This window comes from Marasmius oreades, chromosome 9, assembly GCF_018924745.1.
Source record: "Marasmius oreades isolate 03SP1 chromosome 9, whole genome shotgun sequence".
NCBI classification, from domain to species: Eukaryota; Fungi; Basidiomycota; class Agaricomycetes; order Agaricales; family Marasmiaceae; genus Marasmius; species Marasmius oreades.
Window position 1 is genome coordinate 1050879 of NC_057331.1, and position 18152 is coordinate 1069030.

Consider the following 18152-nt stretch of genomic DNA (forward strand, 5'->3'; position numbering starts at 1 on the left):
TGGCTCCTAAGGCCTAAGGTAGTGTCGTTCGGCTCTCCATCGATCACCTCTCGCAACGCGATTTCGTGCTCTGTGGCGATATGATTACTTGTGTACGATCGCAATTCCAGCGATACCTTTAAATCAAGACTATCCTCATTGGCATCCGCTATTGTTCCTGATATGTGTCTCAGACCATCTCCTCTCATTCTGCTCCTGCTAGCCGTCTCCGTGCCTGCTTACTGCGGTGGGGCTATATACGATGCTCTTTTGGACCTTCTTCAAGTTCATGGTGGACATATGCCGGAATTCGACTATATTGTCGTTGGAGGTATGTCAGGGTCGATTTCTCGCGTTGTAACATACCAGTCACCATATATTCGCCATGCAGGAGGTACCGCTCTTGGTCGTTGAAGCTGGAGTAAAGTGAGCCCAGTAGCTCTTTGAACTTGTTCGGATACCACAAAACAGTCACACCAGACACACAAATGATATCAAGCTCCAGGTTCCTCTGTGGTACCCTCGCTCATTCAACATAGTCAAGGACTGGAATTACACGTATGCTTTGCCTCTACTTGAATATTTTCTGAAAGTCTGATCGTTACTTGGAATCTGAAGCTCCGTTCCTCAACCAGGGCTCCATAATCGAAGCGTTGGTTTCCCGAGAGGACATGTCTTGGGAGGAAGCAATTGCCTCAGTGCGTGTCGACTTCGAACACCCTCGCTTCGCTTCTATCTGACTTGCGCGTCATTTGTAGGCGGAATGGCTAGTACCCGCGGTCCAGCAGAGAACTACGATCGTATAGCGAAGGTTACAGAAGACGATAGATGGGCATGGAGAAATATGTTACCTTTCGTTTACAAAGTAAGCCAGGATCTATCATGGCTGGAAAGTCAACTTTTCATCATTCGCTTCACAGAACGAGAAGTTAGTCCCTCCCACGGCAAGTTTTGTTCCATCAATAATACCGGATCCTTGAATCCATACCCTCGCGAATCACAGGACCACCACAATACCACAAATCCGGTCATCTCGTCCGTCCACGGGCAGTCTGGCATTATGGGCTACAGTGTACCTAGCTATCCATCTCCTTTGGCTGTGCTCGTCATTCAGACCACACAAGAGCCGAAGGACGAGTTTTCGTATACCCGAGATATGAATGCAGGAGATGAGTACGAGCTGGGTTTCGGTAAGCTCAACCCCCCTCTCAGAAACGTTTCTCTATAAGTTTCTGTCATACAGGCCACCCGTTACAGTGTTGGGTGGGACCCGTGAAAACTCGGCTACTGCATATCTCCACCCTGAGTTCGTCGAGCAACACAATATTGATGTCGTGTCTAGGGCGAGAAAGCTCTTCTAAAGTTTGAGCAAGATTCATACTCGCGTACGAACCTGCCGAGTTTCAGAACTGTCGAGGTTTCTAATTCCGGTATCCAAAGTAAGGCGGTCACGATTTCTTCAAGTTGCTGAAGCTCATGGCGTGTTCCATTCAATCTGACTGCCAGAAAAGAGGACACCTTATCAGCGGGGGCAATCGGATCCTCAGCTTCTTTTTCTACCTGGTATCGGACCTGCAGAGCACCTGAAGAAGCTAGGAGTTAAGAGCATCATAGGCAAGCAGTCGGTGGGGGCCAAGCTCGCTGACCATCCAGGGGTGACGTTATCTTGGTATGAAACCATTGAAGAAGACAGTTTCCCCCGTCCGACATACAATATCATTGGATCGGCCAGTGTCGGGGAAAGCACAAGGAACCTATACAGTACCGTACTTTTCATTGTCAACGGCGAGTCACACCAGTGACCCTGCAAGTTGGGTAATGTAGACGTCAATGGACTCCAAAACGATCGAGGATCCCCTGACGTCATGGCGTCGTCACTGGAAACATAAAACCCATATAAACCTTCACCGAAGGCGTCTTCTGTTTCACTACCAACAATAAACCATTTTATCCAACATTAACCGTATCTTTCTTCGCTCAGTCATGTCTTCTACACGTCAGTATCCTCACAACCACTCAATGCCCCTAATTCTGACCTTGTTTGTACAGAACACGAAGCAAACGTCGCTCGAGGCCTTAAAGCTGCCATCAACAACCCCAGAGTTTCCGATGAGGCCAAGGAAAGCGCTCAACAGCGACTTGACAACATTGAAGGGGCTACAACGGAGCAGCCCACAACAGAGCACGAGAACCGCGTAATGGGTCAGTGTTTCTTCGCAGTTCATCCAGCAAGTGTTTCTCATCACCTTCACATTTATTGTAGGCGGATACAAAGCTACTTTGAGTAGTAAGTTGTATTGTTTCCCTAATATCGGATCGATTGCTGACTGTTGGAAATGTAGACCCAAACACGTCTGACTCCGCTAAGCAGCACGCCCGTGAAATTTTGGATGCTGCTAGCGTGGAGGATTATTCCGGTTCCAATCAAGCTGAGTTCGATGAACACCAGACTCGCGTCCTGGCTGGATACAAAGCCGCCCTCAACAGTACGTATCACTCAACGATGGTTTGAAAGGCTCAGCTCATTTTGTTGTTCTAGATCCTCGCGTTTCTGCAGAAGCTAAAAAACATGCTGAAACTTACTTGAAAGAACAAGGAGCTTTGTAATTTACGCGCAACCAATGAATGTACAATACTGTAGAATAACACAAGGGCCTTGTTCTTGCCTTGTTCTGACAGCAGGATTCGCATTTTAGTCGCGTCGTGTCGCGCTCGGTCACGTCATCGTTTCTTGTTTCCAGGTGAATCATCGTTTCGTATTCTTGGTAATACATTGTTTGTTTCTATCTAGTATCTACTAATCCTTAGTCCGCCTCGGGAACGTTGGAAATGACATTTGTGGAGGTGACGGTGCGTGAAGCGATGAGGACGATACCTTTCTCTGCGGCATTGCTAACGACTTGACTCTTGAGGCAACACACGTTAGGTTATCATATAGAGGAATAGGACAAGGAATATAACCGCTCACAATGTCTGTTGGTGACGACGAATGTCTTTGCCTCCTCTTTCAACCTCTCCTCTTACTCCCAGTGGCTTTTAGAACGTCGTGGCTCCGTCCTGATCTTTCGCTATTCACGCCCGAGTTTCCACACGCCGTCGCTTCCCAAGTCATGGTTTCGACTCAGCTGCCTAGAGTAATTGCAATCTCGAATGCCCGCTTATTCTTCTTCAGCTTCTTGCAGGTCGTGCGATCGCACCTGTTAATCCCACTTATTTAGTCAAGTAAGACCCACCGTTTCAAGTATTATCCCCTCTAGTTAGATATAACAGGAGTGTTCCCCACTGGTGGGGCTAATTTTCGTTAATAAATAAAATTTTAACGCCTCCACCCGCCTAATAATTAAGACTGGAAGTCAGCATACGTCACCCCGCCGTGGTCATTGCGGTCAACGTTCCCGACGCATCAAAAAGACGCGCCGTCGTCGCCTCCAACAGCGAGCTCGTATCTGCCCCAAATATAGTTTAAAAACCTCCATAAATTGGATAGAATATAATACATTGCTACATCTAACTGCCCAGTGCTGCCAGTCCCTCTATAAGTACAAGATCATCGTAAGTTGAGGTGACCTGTTCCTCCTCCTGAATGTCTTCTTCCACCAGTTCCTCCTCGTCTTCCTGCTCGGTTCCCTCTGCCATTTTACTGCCCTGTCTCCACAAGCTCAAAGTCCCGACTCCTGCTACAAATGTCGCTGTACAACCGTCCTGCTTCAAAAGTTTTGCGAGCTTCTTGAAGTGAATGTTGTTGAATCGAGTACGGCGGGCTCTGTAGCGCTGGATCTGGTACGAAAGTGCTGGATCTGTTACCTCCCGTTCCTTGGCTAACAGGTAAGCCTCTTCATCTTGCATCCATGTCACGAGCCGCTGTATTTCGATGTCGAGGCGTTCCTTCTCTTCTCGTGCACGTTCAATCTTGTAGTACTGGTCCATGAGATTACGCGCTGCAGGGACAGCCCATGCTTGGTCCCGAATGTCCTTCCTGCCTTCACGAAGTAGGTCAAACTCAGCAAGGAAGGTGTAGTCCACGACAGTCTGGAAGTCGAGTTCCGGTCGGCCTCTCTTGACTGCAGCTTTGTTGTAGCGGTCTACAGCATTCTGTATTGCATGGGAGCGTGATTTGAGGGCCTTGCCAACATGTTGACGAAGTTTGTAGCCTATGTGCTCGGGAATCGGTAGGTGTCTTTGGCATAAGTAAAGTTCAGACACACCTTGGCCAGCCTTGTTCATTCCCTTTAGCTCAAAGAGCCTTGACACAATAAGACCTTCCAACCGATCCAACGCCTGCTGGTACTCCATATTGTCAACCAACTTCTCGGCGTCCTTCCATTCTACTGACGAGGGTATCCAACGCTCCCGAATTTCTAGGCGTTTCTCCAGTACTTGAGTGTCTTCCAAAGCTAGCTGATGGAGCTCCCAAAGGTGTCGACGTTGAGCTTCTCTTGCATTAGTATTGGCTGTATTTGTACCATAGTTGAGAATCGTATCGGGCGTTTCATTGACGAACATATCTCTGGCGAGATTGAGGTTCTCCCTAGGTGAAGAGTGTATGAGTAAAGTCAAGGGTATAAGGTTACGGGGTTACTCACTGTGTCTTGACAAGACGCCGTAGAGTCTTTAGGTACTCCATCTGCAAGGTCTCAACTTCTGGCGTCTTCGTCAGTCCTTCGAGGTATTCCTGCTCTTCTTTTCTCCAATCTTCACACAGCTTCCTCAGCTCCTCAGCGTCGGCTTCATGTTTGCCGACGAAGCTCCTCATTGAGCTGATCCAGGCTGATTCACCATCTAGAATATCGAGCGCTTGGTAATAATTATTGCAGAGGAAGTCGGACAAGCTCTGAAGGGTGTCAAAGGCATCGAGATGTCGACAGAACTCTGAAATTGCCTGCCGTCGGTGGAATATACTGGCATGTCGAACCGCAGGCGCCAGCGCATTTGATCTGGAGAAGAAACGCTCACAACCCTCAAGGTCTTCTAAGCCAACCGACTCCACATATGTCAGAAGATTCTTGAGCTGACAGCGACGGTTATGTGCGTGGCCATGGAAAAGTCCAACGAGAGTTTTGAATCCAAGGCGACGTGCCTTCTCGCCTATAGTGCTCTTGTTGAGAGTCGACTGGAACTTGCAGCCAATATCGTAGGCACCGCCGAGATTCTTTCCGAGCACATCGAGAAGTCTGCTGACCATAGCAAGGGGATATTTTGCTCTGAAACAGAGTAAGCATCTGTTCAGCCTGAAAAGACATAGGGACTCACAGCTCGCCGCTCCTGACCATATCGCAGGCCAAGAGAACAAACCCATGCCTACACAATGAAAGAAACACCCCCGTCTCGTCGAAGATCCCCCACATTCTTGCCACCATCTCCTGCATCATATTTTTCCACCTGTCGGCGCATGGGTTTACTTCATTGCCCCCAGTACCCTCGTCACTGGCAGCCAGGATTTCTTCCAACATCCCCTTTGACCACTCATCCACCTCCTCCCTTGAGAGAAAGTAGCCGCCTCCTCCTTCTCGGCTGTCAAGTCTTTCTTTTGAAGCTCCCAACTGGCCTTGCTCACCCGCATTGCGTCGTGCTATGCGTTTGAGCGAATCGTTTCCGTCCATCGTAAAGAGCATCGAGTAGTTGAGCTCTTTCTCGCCTTCTAGTCGATACGTGCAGCACGGACATGCATTTTGTAGCCGCCATGTTTCGGAATGCCTTTCCAGCTTCTGCTCAACGAGGGCACGGACATCAGCTAGGATTGCGAAAAATAGGTCGAAGCAGATAGAGAACTGTTGAGTGAGATATGAGCGAAACGGTATGCCGTGGATATCGCACAGAGCCTTCACAAACGGCTGTATCGTAAAATGGGGGCTTCGCATGAACATGGTTCGATACGCTTCCATGGTGCGGATTGTGATGGCGACAGAGGGTTGAGACGGCGCACATGGCAGAAGACCTTGACGGATAAAGGAAGACAGTAGGTTCGTGTCTTCGGCTTCAATACAACACTCGTATGTATAGGTACCTGTGTGGATAGCATCTGTCATTGTGAAAGAGTGAGAATTCAATGTAGCAACGTACAAAACATATCAACCACTCGAACAGCTCTACGCCCAATTTGGTCTCCATCTGTAGCGTCCGAGCAGGTTTGACTAGCCTCTGCCCAATTTCCTCCATCCTTCGCAGCCCATTCCATATACGCTCGAGCAGCAGCTGGCATTTGAGCTTGAAAAAGATCGACGCGCACCTGCACTCGATCCCTTCGCATCCGGCTGTCCTTTTGTTTGCGCTGTCTCCAGCCACTAAAAAAACTCCATGAAATATATATCAGCAGCAAAGAAAGGCGTGTACCTTTGAAGTTCCTGCTCCACAGCCTGCTCCAGAGCTTCTAGCTCCCCTCCTGCATGGCTAATGTTGATGACGTCTGCCCCTCGGTATATGCGTTCCAAATCGATACTCGGTGAAGAAAAGGTATCGACGGCCGAACCCTGAGTGTCCATCCATTCATTGTCGTCGTCTTCATCCATTTTCGACGCAACCCGCTTCTTAAGCAGTCGGCGCGATTCATCAAGCTTGGCTTTTTTTTTGATGTGCTTGAGGTTGAGGGCCTTTGTTTTGGTTTTACTGAGAATATCATCTAGAGGACTTAAGGAGGTGAAACCCTTGACGCCGGAGCTATTTCCAGAGGTTGCGTTTTCACGCCGTCGATGCATTGGGTAGGATTGTGGAAGACAACGAAAACGCGACGCGTCAATCACGTGCTGGAGGCACGCCTTGTCCTCAACCACATCAACACATTCAAGAGCAAAGGTGAGCCGTGATTTCTGCTCTCCTACCCTCCTTTTCTCCCCCCCTCGCTTAGCGGTCGGCCTTTGGTTGAGGATTCAACACTTGGATCCCTCCATTGGCTTTGCTACGTTGGTTTGGCAGGATTCAACACTTGGATCCCCAAGACTAACGACGAGCTCTATCCGCCACCTCTTTTACGAAACTCTTCCACCCTTACTGACCCTACCTTCCACTCAATAGAATGTCTAGCATTCCGAGCAACGGCTGGAAACGAACGGTGAGTGCCCCGACTTGACCTGATTTCATCCACCCGCTAACCAATTCTCAGCTACGAGGTGGCAAAGAGTTCTCGCCGATAGTCATTGAAGACATCGACATAGCCCCACTATTAAATCTGGCCACTGAGAGGGAGGAGAAGTTGCGGTGGAAGTCGACTGAGAAGCAGGCTGATGTTGATAGAGACGTACATGACGCACTCGACCGAGAAGATTCTGAGGCCTTCCTGCCAGAACCCAACCCCTCGAACGTGGCCCTCAAGCGCAAGCTCCCAGAAGAGCCAAAGGGAGGACGGCAAAGCCATACGAATGCAAAACGTGCGCGCAAACGTGCAAAGCTTCGCGACCCGCTTCAACGGGCTTCAGGATATCCCCAACCCTTCGCCCATCCAATCAAGCTACCATATGAGGCAAGGAGTCTTCCTTCGAAGGGAGACGGGTTTACGGCGAAGACTGCATCGGCAGGAGAGAGGGAAGGGGCAAAGGCGTCGTACACGCTGGAGGAGTTGAAGGAAAAAGGGTTTAAACTGGTCAACTGGGACGGAAAGTACGTGCCATACTCTCACATGTATCCTGCTTTACTCAATTGTCGCCATTAAGAGCTCACATACCTATTCTCGACTGTCAAGAGCGCGTAATCGCCGCCCTCGTTGGGTCGCTGGACAATCCGACTTTCCAGCAAGATTGCCTCACTTTCCACCACCTGATACTCGCCCAGCGTAAGAAATTCACGGGCCCTGACTGCTCACAATTGCGAGGCGACTTTCCCGCTCAGGCTCGCGGAGTAGCGTACGGCATGGGCCAGCCAGCCCCGATGGAGCTGTTGAACAAAAGGTATGGGCACTTGATGGAGAAACTGATGCAAGAGAAGGTAGCAGTGCGCATTTCGGCCTACCAAAGCTGCGAGTACCCTTCGCCCTCCACCCCTGCCTGAAACGCGAGACTAATGTACCTTGGATTGCAGCTTCTTTTGCTCGCTGGTCACCCCGAAACTTTGCGCTTTATAGGGAGACGAAGAACTTCATTGAATGTCACCCATGCACCAAGGGCGTTCGCTGGAACTTTCTCAACAGCGTGTTTGCCTGTGCGACCATTAACTTTGGGCCACAGACTTGTACATACAAGCATCGCGATGTCCAAAACCTCCCGCACGGCTGGTGTGCTGTGACTGCAATGGGGCACTTCAACCCTCACAAGGGAGGCCATCTGGTCTTATGGGACTTGAAACTCGTCGTCGAGTTTCCACCCGGCTCAACGATCCTCCTCCCTTCTGCGACACTCATCCACAGCAACCTCACTGTTGGTCCGGAGGAGACTCGGACATCTTATACCCAATATAGCGCCGGCTCATTGTTTCGTTGGGCAAAGTATGGGGGACAGAGCATGGGAGATTTGAAAGTCCATGATCCTGCAGTGTACAATGAGCACAAAGCTGGGGTTAAAGCAAAGGTTGGGTTGGAGGGAATAAATCGCTTCTCTACATTAGCAGAACTTGTTGATAGAGGGTTTGTACACTAGATTTCATGAAATCTGCCTGTAGTAATCTCAAATTTATTTTATTCCGTTTCATTCTGTCTACCTGTTCATTGTGAGATGTTTTTGAACCTTAACTATAGGTGTTTGGGTGGAATACTTGACAAGAGTCTACAGTTAGGCCATGAGGTTTGATGTGCGAACTCGAAATTAGCATACCTCCAGGTCGGCAGATTATCAGTACACACCTTGACTTGACTCAAATTGTGTCAAACCGTGACCTACCCATACATTCTCACTCTCATACCTGTAACGCTTCAAAATATCTTCCCAAACATCTAAACTACCTATGCCCTGCAAGAAAACAGTCTTTACGCCATCGGAAATTGCTGAACAGAAGGACAAACTTCATATTGCGAGAAAGGTGTATTTACAACAGTAAGTCACCGCCCTAAGCCCTTCATTGTGCTTACATCGTTATTCATTTGAACCACTCACTCAAATAAACATGTACAGAAACCGAGAGATCTTAAAACATAAGGCTAGAGAAAGAATGGCAAGGTGAGATTCAGTTGGGCTAGAAAACCTGGGCTGGACTTCATTTGTCTAAATTTTTTCCTCTCAGACTTCGTGCAGCACAATCGGAGAAAGAGAAGAATAAAGCGAAAGAAAAGCAGAAAGGCTGGGCTCGACAGAACTATGTCAGGTGCGTAGTATTCTATATAATCGTCAATTCATTTGTTGAATTCCCTTCAGAAATCGTGAAAAGATATTGGTCAATGCAGAGAATGCTCGCAAGTCGTAAGTAAAGTACCTCTATCTACGAACTCTACGTTCACTCAATACTCTTCCTGTACAGTGAATACATGCTCAATCAACAGAAGAATGATCTCGAAAACTATCCCTCACGCGACGTCCAGCCGCGCAGTCTTCTGGCCATGAGAGATGACCCACAGAAACGACACCGATATGAAGGCGCTCATTATAGATGGAAACGAGGGAAGGACTTCAGACGTCGGCAGCAGGAGAATGAGAGAATTGACAGAATCGTAGAGGAGCGGTGGAAATTGGGCTCAGACAACATCTGTTAAGGGAGTCTTGCAAAGTCATGTACACTCACCTGTTGGTGAGGGAATTTATAAAACTTTCTTTCGTTGGGGTGCAGTAACAAAACGTGGCCATCTATAAGTTTACAGCCTAGGTTACACAGGTTGAGTACTACGGGTCCAACATAGCTTCCTGAGGAGGAGGTTTGCCTCCTCCTCTGTTTCTCGGACATGGATCGAGTCCTCTCTCAGCAGCGATAAGTTTCGACGTCCGATAATCTCCACAAGCTCAGATCTATTTGATACCGCTATCTTTAGCTTTGACACTTCTGCTAATAGGACGCAGAACATACCTCCTGCACTTGCTGACCATGGAGTTGATAGCGACAACAAACCAGCTCTCTTGGTAGGAGGGCTCTCGGAGAAACTGAACGAGACCGGATATGACGCACGCTGAGTAGGCGCGTTCCGCTTCATCTAATTGTCGAAATCCTTGAACAACGACCCCTGGAACAGAGTTCGAGAGGCTGAAGGCACCCAAGGAATGCTGAGAACGGTGCCTATAATACTAGGACATGATACATGTTAACCATCGAACCGTAAAGACCTGCTTACCAGCTAGTAACAATGCCGCTGTACTTCTCTCTTCCATTCAAGATCATGTAGGCAGCCGTCTTCGATCTTCCTCTTAAAGGGCTTGATGACACAGCAGGTGTCGTAGAGCGATTGAGATTCAGAAGGGTTGAGTTGGCCTGTCGACTTATTGAAGGCGAGGAGTCCAAATCCTGACTGCAATTGCTAGCCGGTGTTGCTACATTAACGCGTCGAGCCAGTGGAGGTGGAGTTTTGGGCGGTTCGGCAGAAGGGATAAATAGGGGGTGTACGAATGAAAGCTGAGGTTCTGTATTTGCCGTAGACTGACCACAAAGGTTGTCGAAATCTTCTGCGGTCATGTTTGCCACCAACTCTTCCAAGTCAGAGTCGTCATAATGGGTTGAGGGAGGACAGGAGGGCGGATGGTCGGAAGTGGCGGTGAAGAAGGTACTTGAGCGACGAGAGTTGCTGTAGTCGCTGTAGTCACCGGCTGAAGGTAGTTCTGTGGACATTGAAGACCTTGTCGAGTTAGCTGGCATAATATCGAGCCTGAGAGCTTGCAGGATGCTATCTAACCATAGGTAAGGTAAATCAGGAGCCGGCAAGAAAGAGTAACATAACACTCACTGAGAGAGCTCTCCAGATCTTGCGCTGCCCCCTCCGACCTTTCCACTTGCTCCCTTACTTCTTCTAGCATTGCCCTCGTGCGGCCATTATTCCAATGTAGAACTGTTATGGAAGATCTTGTTAGAGTTAAGTCCAACAAAGTGATTGCAGTAAGTACTCACCCGCGATAGAGTCCCGCAACCGTAAAGCTGCCTTCACCAGCTGATGTTGGTCCATAGCTACTTGGCCGTAGTGGGCTGGGCACGTTTATGTTTTTCATCTGTAGGTCCATATCACGTTTTTTTGTATGACAATTAAAACACGTCTAGTAACGTTTAGTGTACAGAAGACCGAGACCACCGACTGACCTTCGTATCCAGTTTTCTGCGATAGTTCAGCCTCCCCTATCCATGATGATCAGCAATACTCAGACTGAAATGAATGGCGCACTTAACGCGGTTCATTCCGCAGTCAATGACACGCTATTGAGTCACGGTGCTTCTCCCGCCGGCAGCAACTCAATTGGCTCTCATCGTGATGTTGACCTCTCACCATGTTCAAGTGCGTCTACCCAACCAAGCTCTCAAGATACGCCCACGAGCAAGTCATTGACAGCTGGACAAGCACCATCAAGAGGGAAAACTGGACAACTCACTGAAGCAGAAAAGGCAACTCGTGAAGCAGCAAAGGAGTTGAGAGAGAAGAGAGAGCAGAAGTTTGCGTTGGATTTGAAGGCAGCGGTTGGGAAGTTTGACGAAGAGCTACGAGAGATTGCAGAGAAGTATGGGAAGACTGAGGACAGAGTCCGTCAGCTACTAAACCTCTCCTGCCACTATGGACGACACAGATCCCCGAGGCTTGACAACGCCATTCTACACTACATGAAGAACAAGTACAACGACGGTACATTTCAATCTATCAGTAGTAAAGTGTAACTGATTATGACTACAAACAGAACGGCCAAAAGGCACAAAATACTCACTGGAAGAGCTTCGAGACATGGCAAAGACTGAGGTATACCTCGAAGACATCGAGAGCAATGAAGACAAGCAGAGAGAGCTTCTGGAGGAAATCAAAGACCAACGGCAGTCGAAGGCGACGGGTGCGCGTGTTACAGAACGATCCCAAGCAGCCCTGATTAGCGAAGCTCAGAAGCAAAGCTCTGACATTGTGAGTGTACGCTCTATTGCTTTGTTTTCAGCACCAACTTGAAACTTTGCACCTATAGATGAGACGTTTGTTTCTCAAGACTGAGGCGCCGTCCTTTGGACTCGTATCGAAGCCAAACGTTATGGAGTATAGCGTACCAGGATTTTATGCATATGGTGATGCCGCCGACTTTATTCAAGAAACATTCAGCATGGACATGTGGAAGTTCACGCGGAAGTTTGAACTCTGGGCAACAAACAACCACGGTAGGCCTTGAACTCCTCTTTTTGTGGGTACTTTTAACATGTAGAGCCCCTTTACTACAGACTCCAAGAAAGATTTTAGCATCGACAGCTTGCGAGCGAAGTGCGTCGCATTCATCACAACCGGGTTGAGTGAGTTCTTTTTTGAGTCATTTCCAGCTTTTTTTAACTGACTGTATACAGAAAATCTTCGAGGCAGTAATACGCAGATGAACTGGGCCAACTACGATGCAACAATCGTCCTGAAACTTCGCTGCCATATAGTGGGTTGGCCGAAAGGTGTGGACTTCAAGAGTCCCTCAGCGATGACCAACCGCGATCACCTCATACAACTTCTGGAGACGTTGAAGAGTGGGGCATGCTATTGGGAAAGTATGAGTACACAGCAAGTAAATGCACATAAGGACTGGCTGTCGAAGGAGCAGGATGCTGGACGAAAGGAAGCCAAACAGAGAGCCCCAAGAGCTGACAAGGGCAAAACGCGAGGCCAGTACAAGCCCCGTAAAGCCGCCAACTTGGACTCCCCCATCGACGATTCGCCAGAAACCCTTCCTTCATCAACTTCGAATGCAGCTACTGTACTTCCTACCCAAGCCAACCCTTCTGGGGACGACGCCATGCCAACACACACTCTCCACGCCCCCCATACTCCTGAAAACCCCTCTACCAAACTGACCAATCCAAACCTACCATTGCCGCATTCGTGTGTCTCTTTACTTTCCACCGACGCTGTAGTGAGGGAAAAGAAGAGAGCCGGCGCCAAACGTGACCCTGAGTCTGGCAGAAGCAAGAGGCAGAGGAGAAACAGCGAGTCTGGATCACCCCGACCCCGACGCCGTGGTCGACCTCCAAAAAACAATCGTCAAGTCGACGCCGAAGCAACCCCATCTGCTGGACAACCTCCTCCCTCTACCCCAGCTCCTATTCTGCCACATACAGCCACGGCCCTCCAACGATCTGACTATCCCCCAAATACCCCTGGCCATCTCGAAAACCCTTCTCTGTCGCTGACCAACAGCTCTGTAAAATCGATAGACTCTGCGTACCACATTCCAAACCACCCAGCCTCAGAACCAGAGGAGCTTCGCGAGCCTTTCGCCGACGTCTCGTTGACCTCTGGTGCAAACCATATTCCTGTCAACACCGCGAGTATAGATATCGCCAGCCTCGCCATGCAGACACCCATGTTTACAGAGCAGGAGCTGCAGGGCCTGATTGGATGGGGCGTGCACTCAGGGGACTTGCACCCAACCTACGACAACCACTCTGCTGGCCCTCTAACTGCCATGCTCTATGACGAGCAATAGAGCTCCATGGACTTGAGATGTATGGGAGGACACTGGGGCTACCAGTTGCTGTACAGGAAACCCAGGCTGTTGCTATCAGATATAGGTTATATACTGCTAAATCTTAGATGGTTTTATTCATAGAAGGAAGAGTGGCACTCGTTAGTGGATATAGATCTGTGTGTATTATACTATTGGATACATACAGGCTTTTTTTCGGGTTTTTTGAATTAAATCTGGGGAAGATACGAGCTCGCTGTTGGAGGCAACGACGGCGCGTCTTTTTGATGCGTCGGGAACGTTGACCGCAATGACCACGGTGGGGTGACGTATGCCGACTTCCAGTCTTAATTATTAGGCGGGTGGAGGCGTTAAAATTTTATTTATTAACGAAAATTAGCCCCACCAGTGGGGAACACTCCTGTTATATCTAACTAGAGGGGATAATACTTGAAACGGTGGGTCTTACTTGACTAAATAAGTGGGATTAACAGGTGTGCGATCGTTACTGAGGCGATATCCCGTTGCAAATCGCTTCTGGCACCGGGCACATTGATAGCCGTCACCATCCTCGTCCTGACGCTGTCTAGTATCTACTGGCAGTGCAAACTCGGGGGTGAATTACTGAGGAACGAGCCAAGTCGAATCAGAGAGAAAAAATAGGGTGAGTCTTTGAGAATAGTAGAAGGTAAATACGAAGTGACTTACCTCACGAGAGGCGGTTGCACTCGTAAAAAAAACTCCGAAGGAAAATGGACGTTGAAAAGTACCCCCTCTCGGCTGTTCACACGTTCACCTGACGTCAAATCACCTGCAGATTTTATTTCCTTTTTGGAGCGTCACCTTAAGTTGCAGATCGCTGTACTGTTTCCGGCAAAGATTTTTTGGGAGGAGCACTGGTGAGTTTTGGATCCCAAAAATGATTCCAAATCGTGACTGCAGCTTTTTTCAAGCGGTTGCCGGGTTACCACTAGCTATTTATTTGGCAACTTTACCTGTTTCTATGACTTCAGAATCTCGCCTCGAGTAAGCTTTTTCTATGCTGTGGTCCAGACTTCTAAGACGTCTCATCCCCTTCCTGTTTAGGATCATGATTAGGGTATATCAAGCTCAATGAACGCTGGGGTGCTCTCTGCTTATACAGCCTTACACCATAACCCTCAAAACCTCTCGGGCCCGCAACTCGTGCCAGCTCGGAATCTCCTTATGGCCAATATTTCAGAAAGAATAGACGATACAATTTTTTTATGTCAATCAATGCGAAGGAGACCAGGCAAGACTAGAACCGGTCTCGAACTTCACCGTTCGTCGTCAGTGTCACCACTCGACTAATACTACCTGTACGCGTTCCACCAGCTTTCAAGGGATTTTCAAGACGGAGGGATTATGATTATCCTCGTTCGGAGTGCTTCAGGCCCGTGGCTGCCAGTAGCCTGGCACGATGACGATGGTAACCACTAGCACCAGGTGGGGGGGGGGGGGGATGTTAGAGCTCCATGAAGCCGAATTTCGGCTGTAAAGCTGTTGAATTCTGCGCCTAGATTGGAGAACCTGAGCTGTCGAGAGCTGTTACCAGAGGGTACAATATCTGGGGCAGGTTTATCTTCTCTCTTCCCCTACACCCCATCAACACCATTCGAGGATAAGTGGTTGGCTACGCGTTGTCGACGAAGCTGGACTCCGTCGATTCATCCAGCTGAACCTTTCTTTTCGACCGTTCATTCATTTTTTTGATTTCCTTCAAGGTGTGTGTTGGTGTGGCCTCTTTACTGCAGCCTCAGAACTCAGTCGCGATAGTAGTGCCACCATGACTCAGTCGCTTGTCGACACATCTTCGTGCAATAGGGCCACGAGTCACACTCGGTCCATTTTGACTGGTCCTCAAGGCAAAACCTCCGCTTCGCAAACTCCGCACTTGTCTTCCTCTGACCCTCGGTTGCCAGTGGTCGACCCCTCCAAGAATGTTGTTGTTCAGTACAGCTATAGAGATGGCCAGACGGCGGTTATGACGGGAGGCGTGATGCTCGGATTGGGGACCAGTGACTCGAAAGGTGCCAGTCCATCGCCAACAAGGACTGAAGGAGGGGCAAAGGGTGCTTTGAGTCGTGGAAAGGGATCATACAATGCCAGAAGCGTTGGTCGGAAGTTTGGACCGACACATCAGCAGCGTGACGCGCGAGGCTCGGATTCCTCAAATTGGAGGAGGCCGGTCTCGGAACAGTAGAGTTTGGAGAAGGATACACCTATCGTATGCACACTTCTCCTGTCGCTATTATCAATAATTCAAGCATACTTTATCAGACATCGTGCCACCACCAATTGAGTCTCGCTCGGAATCTAGAAAACAACGTTGTGTACTATGATGAGTCCTTTATTTCGAAGAATACATAGATATTGCTAAATTGGTGACTTGGCTCGTTGCGGATGATTCTGGTCAAAGAAACTGAAATTACGCCGAGTTGAGCAGAGTGTGGGAATTTCAGTGGCAGTGCACTTCATCCACGATCTGTTTCAGCTTGTTCATCCCTGAAAGCCTGAAGTTACGGTTCACACTTTTGTCGCGCTTTAACATGGGTGAGAATTGCTTTGTGATGGTCTCAACGGCTCAGCATTCAGTTCTTCGAATAAAAATCGGTTCCATGCGAATGATACGGATCTAGGGCAACTGGACGCCATAAAAATGGCTCGCCTCCAAGTAACTGAAATACTGAAATTTCAGCTACTACACCTCCTCAGCTCTTGTAATCCCGCTTTAGCTTTCGACTTCAAACTCTCGGGCAGGGTGAACGAGGCCTAGGGCTAGTTTGTCCTACAGGTCTGGAATCTTCTTTCCATTAGGTCGCTCATATCGTTCGATTGTTTCATCTCCGTTCCAATGGAGATGCCGACTCCAAACTCTGCATTAGACACCGAGTTACATTTCGTTACAGTATAATCCGTTTGATTTTCCGTGCTCAGTCGTTAAAAGGGAAACTAGAGTTTTTTTTCCTCATTGTCACAATCGGCTTTCTTTCCCTCCCTCCGCTTGCTTTTGTCACTCCTTAGTCCCTGTCGCTCTTTTTTCTCTTTGCAATGCTCTCCTCTGTTCTCCTGCGAGCCTCTGTCCTTGTTCTCGGACTCCTTCCACAGACCGTAATCACCGCTCCCGTCACCGACAAAACCGAGATTTTGATCTCCAAAGTCAAGGCTCGTCTCGCGGAGATGGATCTTTTGAGGTATGTATACTTAGATTGTTCGCGCTCCGCGTCCAAATTCTCAATACCCAATGATTTTGATTCACAATAGCTGGGAGATCGGAACCTACACTCAAGCTCTTCTTGAACTGGATGCTCCAGAGTACTCCACCCTTACTGCAAAATCTCTTCCTCTTCCGAGGCACATTTCACCCTCCATTCAACCTGTCTTACAAATTGTCAAGAATGTTATTGCTCAGAACCGTAACACATCTATTGAAGGACCTCAGCCAATCATGCCAGATGGCTCTGCGGGCGATCCTGCTTCAATTGGACCCGCTGTTCTATTGGCCGAATGGACCAAACAGTCGGATGATAGTGTGCCGTACCTACAAGTCGCGGAAGACGAAATCAACTATCTGTTCTCGGACGCCGTTCCGAAAACCACTGACGGCGCGATTTCTCATCGGGTCGCTCAACTCCAGCTTTGGTATGTCAACCATCTTCTTCTTAACTTCAGCATCTCGAGGCTAATTCGTGGCTATGTTTCCAGGAATGACAATATGTACATGTTACCCCCCTTTTTCGCGCAATATGGTGTCCAGACGCAAAACGTAACCATGATTGAGGCTGCGTACAAGCAGATTTCGACTTACCGCAGTTATTGTCTCGATCTTCTTGATGGTGGTCTTTGGAAGCATGTTGTTCTCGGAGGCAGCGAAACACCCATTGACCTCAAGCACTGGGCCACTGGTACGTGATTCAGCTGTTCGGTGTCGTCCGCGTCCCAGCTAATGGGCGCTTAAGGTCTGGGTTGGGTGACCGCTGGATTGCTTCGCGTCTGGTCGACTGTCGCAAAATCCGAGTTCGCTGATCAATTCGCTCAGCAACAGAACGACCTTATGGAATGGGTAAAAGACATTCACGAAGCTGTCTGGCCATTTTTGGTATGTCTCGACGTATTCCACGGGCCCTTACGCTTCTACTGACGGTTTTTCGTTCTTTAAAGCCCGCTGAAACCCACGTATTTACCAACTACGTCGACATCCCCGCTGGCACCACTAATGACTCTTTCCCCGATGCCGCTTCTGGTACCCTGTTAGCTGCCACTGCCTACCGTTTGTCGGTTCTGACAGATGAGCATAAGTATGTTGCTCAAGCAGAGAAAATCCGAAAGACCCTCTTCACTCCCTTGAAAAATGGAACTTATCTTCATTTCTCGGAAGATGGCTGGTTGCAACCTGTTGTTGACCCACATTGGTATTCCAGAGCCGGAGAGAAGAGTGCCGAAGGCCAAGCATTTGTACTCATGATGCATGCTGCTCATCGGGATTGGGTAAATGCTGGTAGAAAGGGAGACTATTAGCCGGGCGTCGTAATATTGGGGGTTTTCGGTTCTCCACCTATTGTGTACCTGACTACCACTTTAGTTACTCTTCGCGTTCGTTTTCACACTTCACACTAGTACAGTTTATTACTCTCACTTGGCCACATTAACTAGTAAACGGGACCGGAAGATATTTTTCATTCAATTCGAAAT

General features: G+C 48.7%; 5 protein-coding genes across 6 annotated transcripts; 4 read left to right on the forward strand and 1 right to left on the reverse strand.

Annotated features, from left to right (window-relative positions):
• Positions 1–241: 241 nt before the first annotated feature.
• E1B28_013240 (uncharacterized protein) lies at positions 242–1347 on the forward strand (the record flags this gene model as incomplete). The annotated part of the gene is made up of 8 exons (XM_043158386.1): positions 242–310; positions 371–405; positions 460–537; positions 598–677; positions 738–844; positions 900–923; positions 983–1169; positions 1223–1347. The coding sequence occupies 8 exons, from the start codon at positions 242–244 to the stop codon at positions 1345–1347; spliced, it is 705 nt and encodes a 234-aa protein (XP_043003731.1).
• Positions 1348–1962: 615 nt separating this feature from the next.
• E1B28_013241 (uncharacterized protein) lies at positions 1963–2586 on the forward strand (the record flags this gene model as incomplete). Its single annotated transcript, XM_043158387.1, has 5 exons — positions 1963–1975; positions 2029–2181; positions 2243–2266; positions 2322–2465; positions 2519–2586. The coding sequence occupies 5 exons, from the start codon at positions 1963–1965 to the stop codon at positions 2584–2586; spliced, it is 402 nt and encodes a 133-aa protein (XP_043003732.1).
• Positions 2587–3439: 853 nt separating this feature from the next.
• Positions 3440–6236, reverse strand: E1B28_013242 (uncharacterized protein). Of its 2 annotated transcripts, XM_043160827.1 has the most exons (5): positions 6040–6236; positions 5230–5983; positions 4563–5180; positions 4185–4507; positions 3440–4130 (listed from the first exon to the last, which is right to left on the reverse strand). In XM_043160827.1, exons 1-5 carry the CDS (start codon positions 6224–6226, stop codon positions 3487–3489), a joined length of 2526 nt encoding a protein of 841 aa, XP_043003733.1. In that variant the 5' UTR covers positions 6227–6236; the 3' UTR covers positions 3440–3486. The 2 variants fall into 2 exon arrangements, with proteins under 2 accessions (XP_043003733.1, XP_043003734.1); XM_043160828.1 differs by having other exon boundaries at positions 5230–6236.
• A 9010-nt stretch (positions 6237–15246) lies between these two features.
• E1B28_013243 (uncharacterized protein) lies at positions 15247–15663 on the forward strand (the record flags this gene model as incomplete). The annotated part of the gene is made up of 1 exon (XM_043158388.1): positions 15247–15663. The coding sequence occupies one exon, from the start codon at positions 15247–15249 to the stop codon at positions 15661–15663; it is 417 nt and encodes a 138-aa protein (XP_043003735.1).
• Positions 15664–16511: 848 nt separating this feature from the next.
• On the forward strand, positions 16512–17978 carry E1B28_013244 (uncharacterized protein; the record flags this gene model as incomplete). Its single annotated transcript, XM_043158389.1, has 5 exons — positions 16512–16654; positions 16725–17102; positions 17166–17365; positions 17420–17559; positions 17622–17978. The coding sequence occupies 5 exons, from the start codon at positions 16512–16514 to the stop codon at positions 17976–17978; spliced, it is 1218 nt and encodes a 405-aa protein (XP_043003736.1).
• Positions 17979–18152: the final 174 nt, after the last annotated feature.

Excerpts from the sequence above, each read along its gene's own strand:
- E1B28_013242 (XM_043160827.1), bottom strand. The coding sequence starts at position 6,226 with ATGCGAAGGGATCGAGTGCAGGTGCGCGTCGATCTTTTTCAAGCTCAA. Across the intron at positions 4,508-4,562 it reads CGGCGTCTTGTCAAGACACA|GGAGAACCTCAATCTCGCCA; the intron begins GTGAGTAACCCC and ends CTCTTCACCTAG. Across the intron at positions 4,131-4,184 it reads AATGAACAAGGCTGGCCAAG|GCTACAAACTTCGTCAACAT; the intron begins GTGTGTCTGAAC and ends CCGAGCACATAG.